This window comes from Vombatus ursinus, unplaced genomic scaffold, assembly GCF_900497805.2.
Source record: "Vombatus ursinus unplaced genomic scaffold, bare-nosed wombat genome assembly UNPS02014791.1, whole genome shotgun sequence".
In the NCBI taxonomy this organism is placed as follows: domain Eukaryota; kingdom Metazoa; phylum Chordata; class Mammalia; order Diprotodontia; family Vombatidae; genus Vombatus; species Vombatus ursinus.
Genome location: NW_020954569.1, coordinates 58,849,620 through 58,870,219, shown reverse-complemented (window position 1 = coordinate 58,870,219; position 20,600 = coordinate 58,849,620). Strand labels below are relative to the sequence as shown.

Below are 20,600 nucleotides of genomic sequence, written 5' to 3'. Positions count from 1 at the left end.
GCGTCTATTAGTTCTTACCATGAGTTCTTGCTCTCATGGAGCTTACATTCTATTGGAAATTCAATATGCAAACAGAAAAATATATGAGATAATTTGAGGAGGGACAGAATGCTATTATTTGGAGAGGGAGCAAGAAATGCTTCACAGATGTAGCACTATTGAGGTCTAGAGGTTAGGGGTCCTGGAATCCCAAAATCGTGACACATGGGTCCTGCCCAAAAGAATTTGACCCAAACTTTCTTTCAGCCATAAACAAGGTTTATTGAAGATTTTCCATATTAGTTAGATTCTGAAGGAATCTGAGCATCTGTGGGCTATTGCTACATTGTGAAAATCTGTGCCGTGGCTAGATTTTAGGAATCAGAGCATCTTAATGGAGACAAGATGGACCTAATATAGAGAAAGACTGTGGGAGGGACCTAGCAGTGGCCAACTAGTCTATGAGGTAATAGAATTACAGGGAAATGGAGGATCTAGGAGTGGCCAAGTAGTCTATGAGGTAATAGAATTCCAGGGAAATAGAGCTTAGATAGGACCAAGGGTGGGAAGTGGCCTGGGGCCATAGGGAGTCAAGACAATGGAGGGGAGATTGGGTGTAGCCACAATGAAAGGCCAGTTGATGGGATTATAGCCTCAGGGGAACACCAGAGATTTGGCCACATGGGAAAGTCCAGGGTTTTTCCTTTCTGGGACCCAGATTCCAACCCTATCAGCACCACTTATCTACTCAGAATTCTGCACAATTGGCTGCTTTGGAGGATGCATAAGAAAAATAAGACATCTCTCCTGTCCTCAAAAAGTATACATAGGAGTTAAATGACAAGGCAACCTCTGTGAAAAATAATGAATAATACAAGAGAGAATATATTTGACAGCTAAATTTCGTGAGAAAGATGATTTAGTATTTTATGATCCTCTACATATAAATATAGATGGTGATTATATCTTATTAGAATGTAACCTCCTTGAGCAGAGGGCTGCTTTACTTTTTTTTTTTCAAAGAGGGGTAAGGATTATTATAGTACCCTCACAGGTTGTTGTTGTATTGTTTGTCCTTCAGTCTTGAAGAGGGCCATGACATCAGGGAGATGATGACATGACTTGCAATTGACTTTAATTTAAGTGAGGGAGGGATGTGCAAAGTCACTAGCTTCACTTTCTCCTCCAGAGCCATCTGGGTCCAGTGGCCAGCTACTCATCAGGACTACTGGAAAAGACTCAGGATGCAATGGTCACTCTGGCCCTTTTAAGCTAAAGTCTTTTCAGGTTCTCATTTTGAGTGAGGCAATGCCCATTCAGTGAATAGGTCTCTTTAAGGAGTGAGTCAAGGGATGGCCTCATTAATAAAAAAAAAAATCAAACTGGGAGGGGAAGACCCTCAGGGTTGCTGGTCAAAAGAGAAACAGTTACTATTTACATTCAGTCTGAGCCTGGAGGGCCCCAAAAAATAACCATTAAGTGGTGCTTGGGCAGGGACCTATTGTTGTCCAATCCATCATGAGCTCCAGAGTGAATTGAGGTTAAGACTTGGTCTTCCGAGAAAGAAATCTAGCCAGTAAACTCCAAGCTAACTAGGTAGCTTTGTGCCATCAAAAATTAAGTCAATTGCAAGTCATGGCCACATCTCCCTGATGTCATGGTCCTCTTTGAGAAAGAAGGACAAAGCACAACCTGTGTGTAGTTGGACCATGCTGGCCAGTTCCAGTTGGGCATCTCAGCTCCTCCTCTCCTCCCCTCTATTTTCCCCTCCTCTCCTCTCTCTCCACTCTCTTCCCCTTCCCTCTTCTCCCCTTACCTGAGGGTGTTCTGCCCAAAGGAAGGTAAACTTTGATGGCCTAGTTCACTTGGGTTTACTGGCTAGATCTCTCTCTCTCAAAGACCAAGCCTTAAACCCAATTCATTCTGGATCTCATAGATTGGACAACAATAGGTCCCTCCTTAAGCACCACTTAGTGGTTGTTGATTTTTTTTTTTGCATTAAAGGGGCCATCCCTCGACTCACTTCATTATAGCACCAGCATTTAGTATAGCGACTGGCACAGAGTAAGTACCTAATAAATTCTTGTTGATTAATTAATTGATTATAATCAGTGAGAGTAGATATAGGCATTAAAGGAATTGTTTCCTGGAAAAAATGAAGAAAAGCATTATTCTTAAAAATTCTTTTCTAGGTTAAGAATTAAATGTGTTAACTTCTGAAAATGCTTTTTAACTTGTGGAAATACGAGGGAACACAAGAATTCTTATCTCTTTGTGCATCTTTGTGATGGGGTTGGGATCTGGGCCCCAGAAAGGAAAACCCTGGACTTTCCCACGTGGCCATATCTCTGGCATTCCCCTGAGGCTATAATCCCATCAACTGGCCTTTCATTATGACTACACCCAATCTCCCCTCCATTGTCTTGCCTCCCTATGGCCCCAGACCACTTCCCACCCTGGGTCCCACCTAGGCTCCATTTCCCACCCTTGGTAATTCTGTTACCTCATGGACTCTCTACTTTCCCACATGGCCAAATCTCTGGCTTCCCCTGAGGCTATAATCCCATCAACTGGCCTTTCATTGTGGCTACACCCAATCTCCCCTCCATTGTTTTCCTCCCTATGGCCCCTGGCCATTTCCCACACTTAATCCTAGCTAAGCTCCATTCTCCCTTGGCCAAGAGGTTCAGGTCCCAGGAGTTCTGTTCACCCCAGCTTACTAGCCACTCCCATCCAGATCTCCTTAGAACCCTCCTCCGGTCACCCCAAACTACTTGGCCACTCCAAGATCCCGCCCACAGTCTTTCTGTATGTAAGGTCCATCTTGTCTCCATTAAGATGCTCAGATTCTTAAAATCTAGCCACTGCTTAGATTCTTATAATCTAACCACTGCTTACCCATGTTCAGACTCCTTAAGAGTCTGCCCAATATGATGGATGTTCTAATAAACCTTGCTTTGGTTGAAAGAAGTCTTGGGTCTAATTCTTTTGGGCAGGACCCGCATGTTGTGATTTAGGGGTCCCAGCACCCCTGAACCCCTAAACTTTGGAGAGTATCATAACCACATTCATCTTGAAAGAACATTAAGCTTAGTCAAATTTGGTCGAAACTCAGACATGAGTTGCACCTCTGGCTGTGCTACTTACAAGCTGCGTCACTTTGTGTGCTGTGCACAATGAGGGTATTGGACTCATTCACCTTTCAGATCCCTTCAAAGATTAAAATCCTAGAATTCTATGAGATGGTAGACATAGGTTTTAGTTTCATTCAAAGATAGAGTTGCCTGTGGAAATTTAACTTGAAAAGGCATTCTTTTATTTTTCCAAGTCAGTAGATTTGTTAGATAGAGATAATCATGCCAGTACTCATCTGAATTGTCACAAATAGAAGAAATCAGACTTAAAAGTAAAGCATGTAAGCGATACTGTCTGATTATTTGAGCCAAAGATAAGAATGGCTCCTCAATTTCATCATTAAATTTTGGGACTGGTTGTTAACTGGAATATTCCAACCTCTCTTTGAGTACTCTTAACTTTCTGTGCTCCTTTGGACTTCAGAGTATGCAGGCCAGGTTGCCATTCTATAGTATAATCAAGTCTAAAGGCACTATTCCCTAGCTGCACTGAAATATTCTTTAGAAATAGAGTAGAAAAAATTGTACAATATAGAAAAAAAAATTCTTGAAAATTTCTAAATCATTCGGGTTGAAAAGAGTTGATTTGTGATATTGATGAAGATGAGAGCTAGACCCCAAAAAAGAAAAACCCTGGACTTTCCCACATGGCCATATCTCTGGCATTTGCCTCAGGCTATAATCCCTTTTGTTATTGCCTACACCCAACCTCACAATTCTCTGTTTAACCTAGCCTAGACCTCCCTATGGCCCCAGGCCACTTCCTACCCTTAATCCTACCTAGGCTTCATTCTCCCCTGGCCACTTAGTCCTGGTCCCTGTAATTCTATTACCTCACAGATTACTTGATCCCTAGATCCCTCCCATAGTCTCTCTATATATAAGGTCCATCTTGTGTCCATTAAGATGCCTAGATTCTTATAATCTAGTCATTGCTCAGATTCTTAAAATCTAGCCAACAGCTCACTAACATTCCAGACACCTTAAGAGTCTGCCCAGTATGACTGATGTTCTAATAAACCTTGTCTTTGGCAGAAAGCAGGGTTGGGTCTAATTCTTTTGGGCAGGACCTGCATATTGTGATTTTGGGGTCCCAGCACTCCTAAACCTCAACAGTATCCTTGAGATAAATCATTTTCAACCTCAATTTTCCAGGAAGGCAAGCTAAAATTAGCCATTTCATCAAGTGTCCACTGTATATCACAGTGGTTCAGTTGACACTGTAATCCTTTCTGGAGTCAGAAGATCTAGGCTAGGGGTGGGAAACCTGCTGCCCCAAGGCCACGTGTGGCCTACTAGATCCTTGGGTGTGGCCTTTTGACTGAGTCAAAGTTTTACAAAACAAATCCTTTTATTAAGGGTATTTCTTCTGTGAAATTTGGATTAAGTCTAAGGGTCACACTTGAGGACTTAGGGGGTCCATATGTGGCCTGGAAGCCATAAATTCCCCATGTCTGATATAGTGTCATGACATACCTCTGCTATTTACTAGCCATGAGAACTTGAACAATATTTGTTGAATGTTATCCTCAGTTTCCACACAAGATTGGTATGAGAATCAAATGGGCTAATAGATAAGATTGTGCTTTATAAACTATAAAGCACTATTTTAATGTGAATAATTATTACCATATTAGTCAACTTAAGTTGCAATACTTTCACTTTCAGTTCTTAATTTAACTAGGTTAGATTCTTTAAGACATTCAGAAAGGAAGTGTACTTTTAAATTATGCACTATTGTTAACATTTGTGAGAACTTCCCTTAGGCCCTTGTCATTCTTCATTTTCTTAGTGAAGGGAAAAGATAGTCAGGTAACAATGAACTTTGCATATACCTAAAGACATATGTCATCTGCAATATTGATTATACTTGGCAGGAAAAAAAAAAGAAGAGCCCCAACCTGAAATACTTTGATCAAAAACTCACCCTATGATTAAGTTTTAAAATGGAAATTGCTGCATGTAAATGAAAGCTGATGAATTATGGCTCATGGAATGTTTAACACAGGGAAGACTAAACTTAGACTGATATAGAGTAAAATGAGCAAAACCAGGAGAGCAGTTTACATGTTAACCACAATAATGTAAAGGGAAACAGCATTAAAAGAATTCGGAATTCGAATCAATACAGTGACCAATCATGACTTCAGAAATCTACTGATAAAATATGCTTCACATATCTTGGTAAAAAGAAGATGGACTAGAGGTGTAAAATGAAATAAAAAACAAAACAAAACATTCAGATGTGGTCAGTGTGTTGATTTGACTTGATGTCATTTTTAAAAGGGAGAGTTTGGATTTAGGGGTAGAATTAGTTGGTAGAGATACCAAAAAAAAAGAAAGAAAGAAAGAAGGAAAAGAATACCAGGAAAACTTTTTTTTTTATGTTCACCAAAGTAAACAAACAAAAAAAAGGTCCAGAATGGAACATAAGCAGATAACTCAATTGTGTCATAGCTGTGTTTGATTTAATTTACACTTTTAAAAACTTGAATGTAATAGAAGTTAATATTTCATTTCATAGTCAATGCTCTTTTATGTTCTTCATTATACTGCATGTTGTAAAGTTGTTTAGTTATTGTTAATCTCCCAATAAAAAGGAAACTTCAAAATTAAAATAAGATTAGTTTTCCTATAAATTGGATAGTAGGATTAAAAAAGATAAGGGTTTATTATAGGACAGAGGAATATCCAAGTGTCAGATTCTGAAAATTGCTTAATGGATAAATATAATGACTTTAGGTAACAAGTAAATGAAGCAGAGTAGAGGAGGAGAATGAAGATAGTGGAAATGATGGTTAAAGAAGGAATAGGTCAGGATATTGGAGAAGAGTTATCATTGTAAATAGAACAGTCTTCGAGAATGATGGCAGAATCTGGAGTAAAAAGAAAGACTAAACCAGATTAATTAAAGAATTTCAGAAACTTGGAAGAATAACCCTAGATCTCAAAGAAGTGCCATGAGGATGAGGAAATTCTACAAACCTAGATTGTAGAGACCTGTAAAAAAAGAAACTTCATTGAGAATGGAGATAGAAGAATCGTCTGGAAGTAGCAGTTGTAAGCAAAGAGATTGCCCACCTCTCTTCCAGGCCCTACAATTGAGTTATAATGGGGGAGGGATTGACATTTGGTAGAAATAATTTCAAAGGAAAATGATTTCCTTAGTGGAAAGATTGGTTTAAATTGAAGGGAATTGGTAGTAGGAACATTGTCTGAAAAGTTGTGGGGATGCAGCATTATCATATATGTGTATTTTTGTTGGGTATAGAGTTAGCTTTAAATATGACAAACATTTATTAATCAAATCACCCACAATGTGCAGGGGACTTCCCAAAGTGTAGATATTACAAAGAGAGCTATGCAATAGACTCTTGCTCATAAGAAACATACTTGAATCTAAGTTCCTGGAGTATAGGAATCAAGACTTATGTAATCATTATTTCTATAAGATCATCCTCTACATGCAGTGCTCTGAACATAGATGGCACCCTATAAATATTTCAGGAATGAATGAATGAATAAATTAATATACTGAAAGAGGAAACATGGAACCTTCAATTAGATAACTGTTGGCCAGACATTGCTTAAAGATAAAGTCTTGGATTAGAATGATAATAAATATGAAGGAAAGGAAGCAAGATATGGAAGACTTTTAAAAGGGGAAAAATCATCAGTGAAAAACAAAAACCTGACTAGACTTTCAAAACATCTGAAACAAAACATCATGATTGATAAATTATTTGCATTGTGTTCTCATCCTATGATTTCACCTGGACTTTGACTGCTTTGCTATATGACCTTGGGGAAGTTATATAACCTGCTCTGAACCACAGTTCCATCATTTAAACCGTTTAAGATCATTGCCAGCTCTATCTGTCCTGGATAAAATACCTTGATTTCTACAAAACAAAAGAACTAAGGTTTTACATATGCATGCTGAGAAAGCAAAAGCTAAATTTATGTTACCATTCAGTCCCTGGTGATGAGCACTGCTTTTTGTTTGCTCAGTGAGACTCTTTATTATGTGACCTAGAATATACTTTCCCTTTATCTATTCATTTTTTTTGGCACTCAATGACATGTTCTAAATCAATTAGCAAATATATTTAATTATGTAGGTGTTTTTTTTTCTTCTCATTTTTAGTTGGTTTCTTACATTATCACATTGGAAAGTACTAATATGCAGTGGATGGAATCCTTTTATAACATATTTTATTGTCTCTTTGCAAAGAAACCTCCCTGTGATTTCTAACCATTCGAAGGTAGGTCCCCATATAAGCATACTCTAGGAAAAGCCAAAGTCTGCTGTGATTAGGAAAATTGGTGGATTTGCATTTCTAAAGGCAGACATAATACTTTATAATCGAAATGGGGCATAACTGAATGTAGAAATATGAATATGTAAATATAGGATGATATATTCAAACACAGCAGGGTTTGTGCCCTTCTACTTTCCCTCATTTGTAAAATTAGGGTACTGGATTAGTTGGTCTTGAAGGTCCTTTTAAGCTCTAAACTTCTGTAATTATTCTAGGAAAAGCCATAAAAATATATAGGCAGCAAACTAACTCATATCACTTCAGGGATGTTTGAAAGATCACCCCAACCCCTTGTTCCTAATCAATCCTCCCAAAGCAATCCCCTCAACACGCCCATTGACTATTGCTTAAATTTCTAGTTATAATTTTATCCACTGCCAATGTAAGTCTCCCCTCCCAGCAAAATAATATTCAATTCAATTCCATAAACATTTAAGAAATTACTATTTTTTAGCCAGTTAAGCTGTGTGAATCTGAAGGAGAGGGGAAAGACATTACCTACTCTCAAAAGCCTTACAATTTTTAATTTGGCCATACACAGCATACATAAGTACATATAACAAAAATTGAGGAGCAAGAGACCAGTAAAAATTGGAGGAATCATGGATGTTTTTACTGAATGGTTAATCTCTGACCTGAGACTTGAAAAAAGATAAAGATTCAGAGTGGTGGTGATAAGATGTCACTCTATTTCAGTAATAGGAGACAATTCTTAACAATGCTCCTACTCTCCAAACTCCATTTGTGACCTGGTCCTCCAACCTTCTGCCTTGGGAACACAAACTTCTGAATGGTGAAAATTCACCATATCCGTCCCAGACATAGACATAGACATACCACACTACTCCCTGGAAATTTTGCTAGTCAGCTGCTTAAGTATCCTTCTCCCTCTTCTTCCCATTTGTTACACTGACTCAGAAAATAGAACTCAAATCAATATTACCAAAGCCCCGTCTTGTACATGATGTTTTCCCCTAATAGAGTGAGTGTAAGCTTCTTGAGGGCAAGGACTACATCGCTTGCTTTTATTGGTATTCTTAATACATTTTTCATTCATTTGTGGATGCAGGAGATATAATGTTGGGTACAGGGAGTAGTTAGTAGAGCATTTTATTTCAAAATTTAAAAAAATTATGAAGGGGAGCAGGAAGAAAAGTAGGATGATATTGAATGTCAAGGGGATTGGATCTCATTTTTTTTTGGCAATGAGGAGAAACTGAAAGTTTTATGTTTTTTTTGTTTTGTTTTGTTTTGTTTTGTTTTTGAGAGAAGAGTGATTTGATCCTATCAATCTGTACCTTAGGAAGATTATTTTGGTAGCCACTTACAAAATGCATTAAAGAGGAGAGAAAATGGAAGAACAATTAGGAGGCTATAGTGATAATCTAGTTGAGATGTCATGAGGAACTCGAATAGGGTGATAAGTATGATATGATATGATCACTCTAAATTTAAGCATGGGGAGAAATTGAAGGAAAGGGTGAACCTATGAGAGAAGATAGTGAGTTTCTTACAGACATTTTGTGATCTCACAGGCAGTGAATGATAATGCAGTTAGGATTCAGAAGAGACATTAAGACTTAGCTATCTAGAATTAGGAGTTAACTCCATAAAGGTGACCATCTAACCCATGGAGAGAAAGTATTGTATAGATAACTAAAGAAAGGACTGAATGTAAAGCTTTGGGGGGTGCCCGTATTTCTTGGGTGGGAGATAGATCATAGATTTTGTGCCAGAAGTGTCCTTAGAGATTTCTGAATGCTAATGGTGGATGAAGTATCTGTAAGTGGCAGCAGAAAGGAAGGCTTATGTTGACTCATCCTGAATGAGGGCATCAGGGCACATTAGAGTGGGAGGAGTCAAAAATGGAGCAGTGGTAACAAGTGTGCTGTCTTCCAGAGAAATCCAGGTTACCATCAGTGCAAGAAAATAGAAAGACTGAAAAAAAAATTGAGGATGAAGTGACATTTCTTAGAAGTTTAGCGAGGGTATGAGATGAAAAGTGAAAAGGAAGGGCAGAAGAGGAAGGATATTGGGGACCTCAAAAGAGGCAAGAGTATAAGGAAAGGACTTTTAAAGTTAAAAAAAAAACAAAAACAAACAACAACAACAAAAACCTGAATTTAAGAGAACTGTTAGCCATAAATGTTAATTAGCTGGAGTCTTTACCTGCCTGGGCTCTCTGATGAAGGAAGGCACCATTGACACATCATTTCCTTTCCAACAATAAAAATAAAGAGAACTTGGGAGTCATGATATCAGGGAATGTAGAGCAAGTGTGTGGTTCCATGAACTGGAATGAACATGCACATCATGACACAAGATCAATATCATCTCATGATAGTGGGGATGTAACTATATACTACACTTTCTGTCCTCTAACAAAGAACATGCTTAACAGTTTTATCCTTTGTTCCCTGCTTTCTTTTCTTGCTAACCTCATTCTCAGTTTGTGATTATTCACTACCTTGCTTTATCAATAATTACCCATAATCATAGAGTGCTCTTTACTCTAAAGTTCTCCTCTGATGTCTCACTTTGGCATAAAGGTGAAACTTAGGTTCATTGAAGACTATGCAAGTGGGAAGTATTCTACAGAAGCTCTTCAACCGGGAACGCTCTGTATCATGGCAGAGTGATGTATTGTTTCTCTCTCATATAAGACCACCTCCTAGAAGGCAAACTAGAGGAAATTCATCACAAAAATGTTGACCAGCAGTTGGTGTTAATTTTTGGCTACAACAAACTAATGAAACCTTCTACTAAGGTGGAAGGATTGTGGTCTTCATTATGGACAAAATACTCAAGTATGAAATGAAGGCTTCTGAAATTATTGAAGTGTAGATTGCTTTATAATTTTCAAAGTGTTTTCCTTATGGTATACATATGAAGTTGGTAATATAATTAGTTTTATTTCAATTGAAAAATAGGCTTAAAGATTTTTTTTTTAGTTCTCATGGTACCAGTGTGAATCCAACCTAATTCCTTGCTTCTTTTCTATGCACTGATCAGAGAGACAGATAACTCTATGACATTTACACTGTTACCTCCAAAGTATGTCAAAGATCAACACAAGGAATGCCCCCTCCTCTCTTCCCTGCACATTGACACTTTGTTTCGAGGCTGAGCTGTAATGCTACATCTTCCATGAAATTTTCTCTTGATTCTTGCTTCCCTCCCCCGGGTGAAAAAACAAACAAACAAACAAAAACATATTTCTTCCCTTCCAATTTCACAGTGGAGTTTACTCGGCTATAGACATTTCTTACAGACTAATTCACATTACATTTATCTATATATATAATCGCTGCTAGATTGTAAATACCTCGAGGACATGGTATTCACATATTTAGATAGGGTGTCCCAAAAATCTTGGTTCAGCTCTAGCTTTTAAACCATTTAAAATATACTAAGACTTTCGAGACAGATATGTTTCTGTTTTTTATCACTGTCTGACCCAGCAATTTACATACAGGCAGTATTTAATATGTGTTCTATTAATAAATTATCTTCTCACACTCAGATTATCACTGCATTTGTCGTGCTTTGCTTTTAAACATAGCAGATAGTGGAAGTGATGACAACTGTGGAGAGATAATAAAGAACAGAAAAGTAATGAGGAAAGAAACACAACTGTAGAGATCAACAATTCCTTATCTGAATAATTTTAAAAAATGCTGTGAAGGGACAGAAAAGAGGCCACCAAAACTGGAGCTTAAAAAAAAAAGCCTCCATATTGTTTATGGCGCTTTTACAGGGCACACAGAGAGCCGGGGTTAGGAAGCAGGAGTAGAATTTTATTGACTTTTTGCAACTCCACTGAGTATAAAACCTTCTGAAAGAGGAGCTATCTTTAATAGCTTATGTCTCTGTTCTTCTAGATCTACACAATTCCTTTTCCATGGTAATCCTGTGAAGTGAGGATCTCATATTTACATGGCATGTTAACTTTAGAAATAAGTAAATAAATAAACAAATAAATAAATAAAGCTTTCTTCACAAGAAACCTATGAGGTAGATAGCCTTTCAAAATTTTTAATGAATCTACAATCTTAGAAATATGTGTATTCCTATCAAGGATGCCTGTTTATCCTCTGAGATCTTTGTCTATGTCATCTCCTAAATCTTTTAGAGGTTGTCTACTCAATGTATTGGAGGCTTTCCTCTTAAGTTCTTTGTATGGATACTAATAAAGCACAGAAGTTGTTCCATCATTATCTCCATTATACCATCTTTTCACCACTAAGTATTTTTCTGATGACATCCTTCTCATGGCTTTTACTGTACAATTCTTTATTAAAAATGTGTTGTAGCCTGATATTGACCCCTATGTGCATCTCCACTCTACTTTGTAGAGCTTGACTTTTGTATACTTCATTTGGAGTAGCCTCACTACTTACATAATCTCAAAAATGATTTTAAAACAAATGGCAAAAAGTGAGAGAGAGAAAAAAAAAAGAGAGAGAGAAAAACCAAGCTTTCCTAACTCCAAATCTTATATCTTTCTTTTCTATAATGTTACCATGGAGAGCTAGGCAGGTACCAAATTATAGCCAATCTTGAACTGCAAGCAGAGAAGTTTCAATTTAATATGTTAGCCAAAAGGAAATTATAATATATTTAGTAGATTTTCATACTACCTTCTAATTCTTTGTTTTAGTAATTTTAAAAAAAAGATGACTTTTCCCATTTTTTTTTCTTCAAAATTAAGACATTTCACACCTTTTCCTAACCATTCATTTTGACTCCATAATAACTAACATATAAAAAGAAAAAGCTAAAACTACATATTCGGGTTCCACTTGTCTTTAATATATAAGACACATTTTCTTTTGGGGGGGTAAGATTTTACACAGTAAGTTTGTTTCATAGCAATTCTCTTGCTTATGCTCAGCAAATGGAATCTAGTAATGTTTCTAAATTATTAACCAACAAGTTTCATTTATGGCAGGAAGCAATTGAGGAAGATATTAACATGCAGGATGATTGGAATACAAAGAGTACTGTTCTTTAATTCATGGATAAATGAAAGGGGAAATAACATGTTGAACATTGAATTCTACCTTATAAAATGATTACAGTAGCATCCATTATTCAGGTAATACATAGCCAAAGTTCTTGCTCAATCTTGTGTCCTGGTTTTCCCCAATGCCTCTTTGAGGGTTTATTTATTACATTAGCAATTGGCAACTGTGTGGTCAGAGGAAAGAGGGTATTCTGCATTGATTATTAGAACACAATATTCATATTAAGAATATTTGATAAATGAAGTCATATTTGAATTTAATTTAATTCCATGATAATTTGGCACATGGTCCCATGGTGACAAAGACATTCAACTTGATTTACCCTTTCACATCAAAGCTAAGAAGTACTATAAAATATTATATCAGGTTTTCAGTTCTTCAAAGCACTTCTGTATTGGTTATACCATTTCATTCTCACACCTAACAAGAGTGGGTAACCCATTTGGTGGCTGAAAGAGACCTGACTCTGAACTGGGTTCATATTCTTCCTCTCATGCAATGTTACACAACTCCAGGATAGTCACTTTACCATTCCGGGCTTAAATATCATTTTCTAAAAAATGAAAAGGTTGGATTAGACGGCTTCGAAGGTCCATAGCAATTCTAGATCCATGTTCCTATGATCAGAATGACAGATCTTTAAGGATATGTTGGTATAGAATTAGTAAGTGCAAATATTGCTATAGGTGAAAATCCAGAGAGACACAGTATACTATAGGAAACAAGGAATCCTTGTCTGGAGATAGAATAGAGAATAGTCATTCTGTCTCTCTCTCTCTCTCTGTCACACACACACACACACACACACACACACACACACACAATGCTATTTAAAATCATCCCTTAACACATCATTGAAATGGAAACATGTGTATACCTAAAAACAAACTATTTAAGTGTTTAGTAATCACATAATGAAATGATAAGATTTCACCTATACATTTAATTCAGCAAATATTTATTAAGCATCTACATGTGTAACCCTTACTTTCTTCTAGGTAGGTGGGGATACAAAATGGGGTATAATGGAAAAAGGATAGAAATTGGAGTGAGAGGACCTGGATTTAAATCCCTTTCTTTCCAGTTACCCCTGGGTGACTTTAGACAAGTGACCAAACCTCTGAGTCTCAGTTCTCTTATCTCTAAAATGATTTGGGGGGTAACAGATGTATTAGATGACCCCAAAGTCTCCTTCCTGTTTTAAAGCTATGATATATGTCCATATATTAAGCTAATACTAAATAAATACAAAATTATTTTGAAAGTCTGAAAATCCTAAAAGAAACAAATCCTGAAAAATCCTAAAAAACAAAATAAAACATGCAATGCTTAGTCACTGTGCTTCTGGAGATTTGACCTCCTATTCTATTGATGTTATGTGTTTGTTCTTCTGTTCTAAATTATAAAATTATTCTTATCCTTCCTCTGCAGGCAGAATTCACAGCTATGCGGGACCAGTACATGAGAGGTGGAGAGGGCTTCATCATATGCTACTCTGTCACTGACCGGCAGTCCTTCCAGGAAGCTGCTGGGTTTAAAGAGCTCATTTATCAGGTTCGCCACACCTACGACATTCCTTTGGTGCTAGTGGGGAACAAAATTGATCTGGAGCAGGCCAGACAGGTAAGTGCCAATTGAATCAGTTCGTCTTCTTTTCCATAGACTATATCACAACATGTGTGGCTACCATAGCATCCAAGGTCAATTTCAAAAGACTGTGTGTGTGTGTGTGTGTGTGTGTGTGTGTGTGTGTGTGTGTGTGTAAAAGGTATAAACTTAAGAATAAAATATCCTCTTAAATTTTTCTATTGGAAGCCACCCTAGAACTATACCATGATACTTAGCCATAATGAAGCATGGTCAATCTTGTCTTCTCTCATTTCTTTCACAAAAATCAATGGCCAAGGAAGGCCCAGTCACTAGGCACTAGGTGGGATCAGATATACTCATGGTAGAGACTTCTCTGAATGAAGTTCACTTTAGCCAGTTTCCAGAATTGCATCACTAAGTCTAGTCAATACAGATTTTATAACCATAGGTCATTCTGGGAGCAGGTTATGAAGACTAAGATAAGAAATTCATTGGTTTTGCTTCAGACAAAGAAACCAACGTAAGGAACTTAGATCAGTGGACAAAGGGACCCTGAGGTAACCCCATATATGTGGTTCCCTTTATGTAGTCAGTCAATAAACATTTTTAAAGAACCTGCTATATGCCAGACATGGTGCTAAGCATTGAGGATATGAATAAAAATGAAGCAAGTCTTACCCTTAGGGAGCTTACAATCTGATAGGGGCAGACAACACAAAAAAAAATGAAGCTGTAAGGGGGTTGGTGGAGGTACCATGGGTAAAGTCCAAAAGTAGTGTAGCTGGTGAAAAAAGGGGAAAAAACTCTGCTGAGTCCCTTTTTTGAAATAGAGGCCCTAGAGCCCAAATCCCTGCCCTCCACTTACAGGGTTCAATCAGAGGGGCAGAGTATACTGATGAGATGTACTAGCAGATTCAATCTTATAGCATAATGAAATTTCCCAGTGATGAGGTTTCTCAGGAGTTTGGAGTTTAGAGAGTCTCAAAGAGATCTAATGTTTCTGAGAAGCTACATGTTAAGTAAGGTTTTGTTGGATTTCTTCTTTATTTCTTTTCCTTGTGTAATACTGGTAGTTGCAGGTGTCACTTTGGAGGGGGCAATTGGCCAATAATCATTGTGGCCTCTCCTCCCTCTCTCCTTGGGTTCTTGGGATTTAATAGGCCACTCACTATATCAGGAATTAACCTCTCCCTTCTTTAAGTGTAAGGGAAATATAATACCATCTGTAGTTCATGTAGTCCCTTCCTCTGTTGCTTTATGAAGTTTGGAGTAAACAATAAGTTAGGGGTACAATCCAAACAGGTCAGAACCTACAATTAGGAAAAGTTGTAACATTTAGGTAGAGGTTGGGTTACCTTCTCCAATTTGAATTTCTTTTTATTAGTAAATAATCCCTGACCTCTTGATGTTTGAGGCAAAAATTCATATTGTCGAATGGTGATAGAATAAATAAGCAAGGAGAGAGTATGGTACAGCTTCTGTTAATGGACAAGCAGCAAGAGGGAAAATTGGGGGAAGAAAAATATATATATATATATACACGTATACATATACATATATATATTTGTAAATTCCCTTAGTTACTGAAGAGGTGGACAAACTGTTACTTCAGCTTGAATCTTCTACTCTGAAATACCTGTGGGGTCTCTTTTCATCTGTTATACCTTTTCTCAAATTCTTTCTGCCTCAAATTATGAGATCTCTTTTATTCATCTTAGCCTGTGTCACAGGTTGTGTATGTCTCTTCAAGAACTCCAGTGTATGACTCAATTTCTCCTTTTGGCTCACAGACCACCAAAGCCCCAACTGAACTATAAATCCTAAGGTGCAAGTCAATTCCAAGGTCTTATTACATTTAGATCATTAAAGAAAAATCCTCATTTTCTTTTCATATTAATTTTCAATAGTACTTGTTTCCAAACCTGTAACTTTATGTTCCTATAGTTAATTACCCTTCCAAAACACAAACAAAAGAGGCACAAACATTGCTAAATACCAGGAACTATGCTGAAGAATAATTTTGTAGCAGGATGATTCTAGTAATACAGATGATACCCTCCTATATACATTTAAATTTTCATATACTAATCAATTTCTCATAAGGTAGTAAAGTGTACATACTAGAGTACTCAGGTACTTCTTTGGTATTTGTTGACTCAGACACACGTACATATACACATATATGTGTGTGTATACACACATATACGCATGTACAGACAGGCATATAATATATGCATATGCATATTTGTGTGTATAGATTGTTATAGTATTCCAAGGGTAGTCTGCCTAGGAGCTCAATTTTCATCATAATAAATTCTTTAAAGACATGGACTTGCAATGAACTCAGGACTTTTTTTTTTAACATCTTTTATGTTTAGTATGCTATCTTCCTTCTAATTTGTTCATTTCTTTATTTCTTTATTTACTTGTTTATTTATTTATTTATTTTCAGGCAATTGGGGTTAAGTGACTTGCCCAGAGTCACACAGCTAGTAAGTGTCAAGTGTTTGGTCTGAGAGCAGATTTGAACTCAGGCCCTCCATAGTTCAGGGCCGGTGCTCTATCCACTGTGCCACCTAGCTGCCCCAGTTCATTTCTTTACAGTAGTAATAGTCTAATGTAGTGTCTAGACTTCTGTGTTAAGAGTTTTAATTAGACTTTCCAACTAAGTGTAGTTCCTTAGGAAGTGGTGGGTTCCTCCTTTATCTTATTCAGAGTCTTAAAGAGAAACTGAATGAACGTGTTTGGTATGGTAAAGGACAGATTCTTGATCAGCTAGATGTCTTCTAAGGAAACTCCCAAACTGTGATTCTTCAATTCTGTCAGCTTTGAACTAGAAAGCAGCATTATTTGACAATTGTTTCATCTTTCTGAGTTTCAATTGTATCACCTATAAATGGACAGGATGAACAAGAAAAAAATATATGTACATATATGTATTTTTAATTTAACATTTTATTTCCCCATTTCCATGTAAAAGCAATTTTTAACAGTTTTTATTTTTAAATTTTGAATTTCAAATTATTTTTCCTTCTTCCTACCCCTCCCACTGAAATGGCAAGCAATTTTATTATTTATGTGCAGCCATGCAAAACATGTTTCAATATTAGTCATGTTGTAAAAGAAAACACAGACCAAAAAAAAAAAAACAAGAAAAATAAGTAAAGTTTAAAAAAAATGCTCTAATCTGCATTCAGACACCATCAGTTCTTTCTTTGGAGATGGATAACATTTTTCATAAGTCCTTTGGAATTGTCTTGTATCATTCTATTTCTGAGAAGAGCTAAGTCATTCACAGTTGATCATTGTACCATATTGTTATTGTATATAATGTTCTGGTTCTGCTCATTTTACTTTGCATCATTTCATATAAGTCTTTCTAGTTTGTTTGTTTTGTTTTGTTTTATTTTTTTCCTTAAGGGCATCCTGCTCATTATTTCTTATAGTTTAATAGTATTCCATCATAATCACATTCTCCAATTGATGTGCATAGCCTCATTTTCTAATTCTTTGCCACCACTAAAAAGAGCTACTAAAAATATTATTGAACATATAGGCCCTTTTACTTTTTGTTTTTGATCTCTTTGGAATACAGACCTAGTAGTGGTATTGCTGGGTCAGAAGGTATGAACAGTTTTATAACCCTTTGGGCATAGTTCCAAATTGTTCTCCAGAATGGTAGAATCAGTTCACAACTCCACTGACAGTGCAGTAGTGCCTTAATTTGTCCGTCCGATATTTGTCATTTTCCTTTTCTGTCATATTAGCCAATCTGATAGGTGTGAGGTAATACTTGAGAGTAGTTTTAATTTGCATTTCTTTAATCAACAGTAATTTAAAGCATTTTTTTCTTATGATTATAGATAGCTTTGATTACTTCATCTAAAAATTGCCTCTTCATATCATTTGACCATTTATCATTTTGGGAATCATTCTTATTTTTTTAATAAATTCGACTCAGTTATCCATATATTTGAGGAATAAGACCTTTATCAGAAAAACTTGCTGTTAAGTTTTTTTTTGACAGTTGTGATTGCTAACTCTGTATTTCCCTCCATCCTATTTCCCCCTGTTTATCCTACTCTTGCTCTCTCTCTCTCCGTGCACAATGTCCCTCTTCAAAAAGTGTTTTGCTTCTGACTACTGCCTCCCCGAATCTGCTCTCTCTATTATCAGACCTCTTCTTCTCTTATCTCCTTGCCCTCCTACTTTCCTGTAAGGGTAATGTAGATTTCTCTACCCAAATGGATGAGGATGTTATTCCTTCTTTTGAGCCATTTCCAATAAGTGTAAAGTTCAAGTGCTCCTCCTCAACTTCCCCTCTCTTTCATACCTTTTTTATATGAGATAATTTACCCCATTCTACATCTCCCTTACCCCTTCTCCTACATCATTCCTCTTTCTCACTCCTTAATTTTATTTTTTTCAGATATAATCCCATCATATTCAACTCACACCCATGTATTCTATATATACTCCTTCTAACTTCCCTAATAATGATAAAGTTCAGGAGTTACAACTATCATTTCCCATGTAGGAATGAAAACATTTTAACCTTATTGAATCCTTTATGATTTCTTTTTCCTGTTTACCTTTTTAATGCTTCTCTTGATTCTTGTATTTGAAAATCAGATTTTTTATTCACCTCTGGTCTTTTCATCAAGAGTACTTGAAAGGCTTCTATTTCATTAAATATCCATTTCCCCCCTGAAGGATTATAGTTAGTTTTGCTGTGTTCATGATTCTTGATTGTACTTGTAGTTCCTTTGACTTCCATAATATCACATCCTAATGCCGGATCTTTTAAAGTAGAAGCTGCTAAATCTTGTGTCATCTTTACTGTGGCTCCATGATATTTGAATTGTTTCTTTCAAGTTGCTTGCAATATTTTCTCCTTGGCCTGGGAGCTCTAGAATTTGGCTGTAATATTCTTGAGAGTTTTGATTTTGGGATCACTTTCAGAAGTTGATCAGTGTTTTTTATTGTTCTTGTTTTCAATTTTTATTTTACTTTTTGCTTCTAGAATACCTGGGCAGTTTCCCTGGGTAATTTATTGAAAGACGATGTCTAGGTTCTTTTTTTTTCTTCATTATGACTTTTGTGTAGCCCAATAATTCTTATCTCTCTTTGATCTATTTTCTAAGTCAGTTTTTTTAAAATGAGATATTTCACATATTCTTCTATTTTTTTTCATTCTTTTGATTTTATTTGATTGCTTCTTGATATCTCATGGAATGATAGCTTCCACTTGCCCAATTCTAACTTTTAAGCAGTTCTCTGCAGTAGATTTTTGTGCTTCTTTTACCATTTGTCCTATTCTGTTTTTTAAGGTGTAATATTCTTCAGTATTTTTTGTGCCTCTGTTACCAAACTGTTGACTCTTTTTTTCATGATTTTCTTACAGTACTCTCATTTCTTTCTCCAATTTTTCCTTACTGGATTTTTAAAAATCTTTTTGAGCTCTTCAAGAAATTTTTTTTTGAGACCAATTCCTATTTTTCTTTGAGGCTTTGAATGCAGCAATTTTGACTTTGTTGTCTTCTTCTGAGTTTGTGTTTTGATATTCCCTGTCATAGTAACTTTCAATGGTCAAGTTCCTTTTTGTTATTATTGTTTACTCATTTTTTCAGCCTATTTCTTAACTTTTATCTTTATGTTAAAGTTTGACTCTTATCCTGGGGTTTAGGAGGCACTGTCCCAAGCTTCAAGTATTTTGTGCAGCTCTTTGCAGAGCCAGTTTTGGGGGTCTGTAAGTTTTCAGTTCTTCTGAAGTGGTGTGATCTAAAGACAGGGATGTAAACTACTCCCCTAGCTTGTGCTTAGGTCTGTGAGCTACAAAAAGCACTCTTTTCTGCCCTGGAACTGTGTCCAGGATCCCTGCTCCCCTGTGGCTGGTGTTCTAGCATTCTTCCTCACCCCAGAACTGCAACCCAAGACTGGGAAGTGGATAACTGTATGGGCAATGAAACAGAGTCCTGCTCTCAGTGTCAGTAAAGGGATACCTGTGATTTCTTTCTGACCAATTGTCTGACCCCCTTACTGTCTGTTGTCTGAGAGCTCTGGAAGCTGCTGCTGCCACAGCTGATTCAATCCACCCTCAAGGTTGGGCCAGTGAAGCCTGAGTTTGCATGGCCAGCACTGGACTGTGCTCCACTCTCAACCCATTGTGACAGACCTTTTCTTTTAACTTTTTAAGTTGTTTTCAGCTAAAAAATTGTTTCACCCCGTCCTTTTCTTGGTTCTGCCACTCCAGAATTTGTTTTGAGACTTTATTTTAAATTGTTTGGAAAGGAATTTGGGAGAGCTTAAGCAGGTCCTTGACTTTTCTCCACTATCTTGGTTCTGCCCCCTAAGTTAAACATCTTAAGATTTGTTTTAGATCTAAAACTCTAACAGGCCCAGAGAGGTTAAATGACTTACCTGAAGTTTTATAGGGAATGACAAAGCCAGAATTAGGGCTTCAATTTGTTTGCTTAATAATAATAATAATAATAACTACTAATATTTATATAATACCTACTCTGTGTCAATCCCTGGGCTAAGTCCTT

At 36.6% G+C, this 20,600-nt stretch overlaps 1 protein-coding gene across 1 annotated transcript in view; it reads left to right on the top strand.

Moving 5' to 3' along the window:
- RIT2 (Ras like without CAAX 2) overlaps positions 1-20,600 on the top strand; it is a 505,620-nt gene that overhangs the window by 268,628 nt on the left and 216,392 nt on the right. Inside the window, exon 4 of the mRNA XM_027869100.1 lies at positions 13,894-14,085. Within this exon, the coding sequence (XP_027724901.1) occupies positions 13,894-14,085 (192 nt within the window). The remainder of the gene's footprint in view (positions 1-13,893; positions 14,086-20,600) is intronic.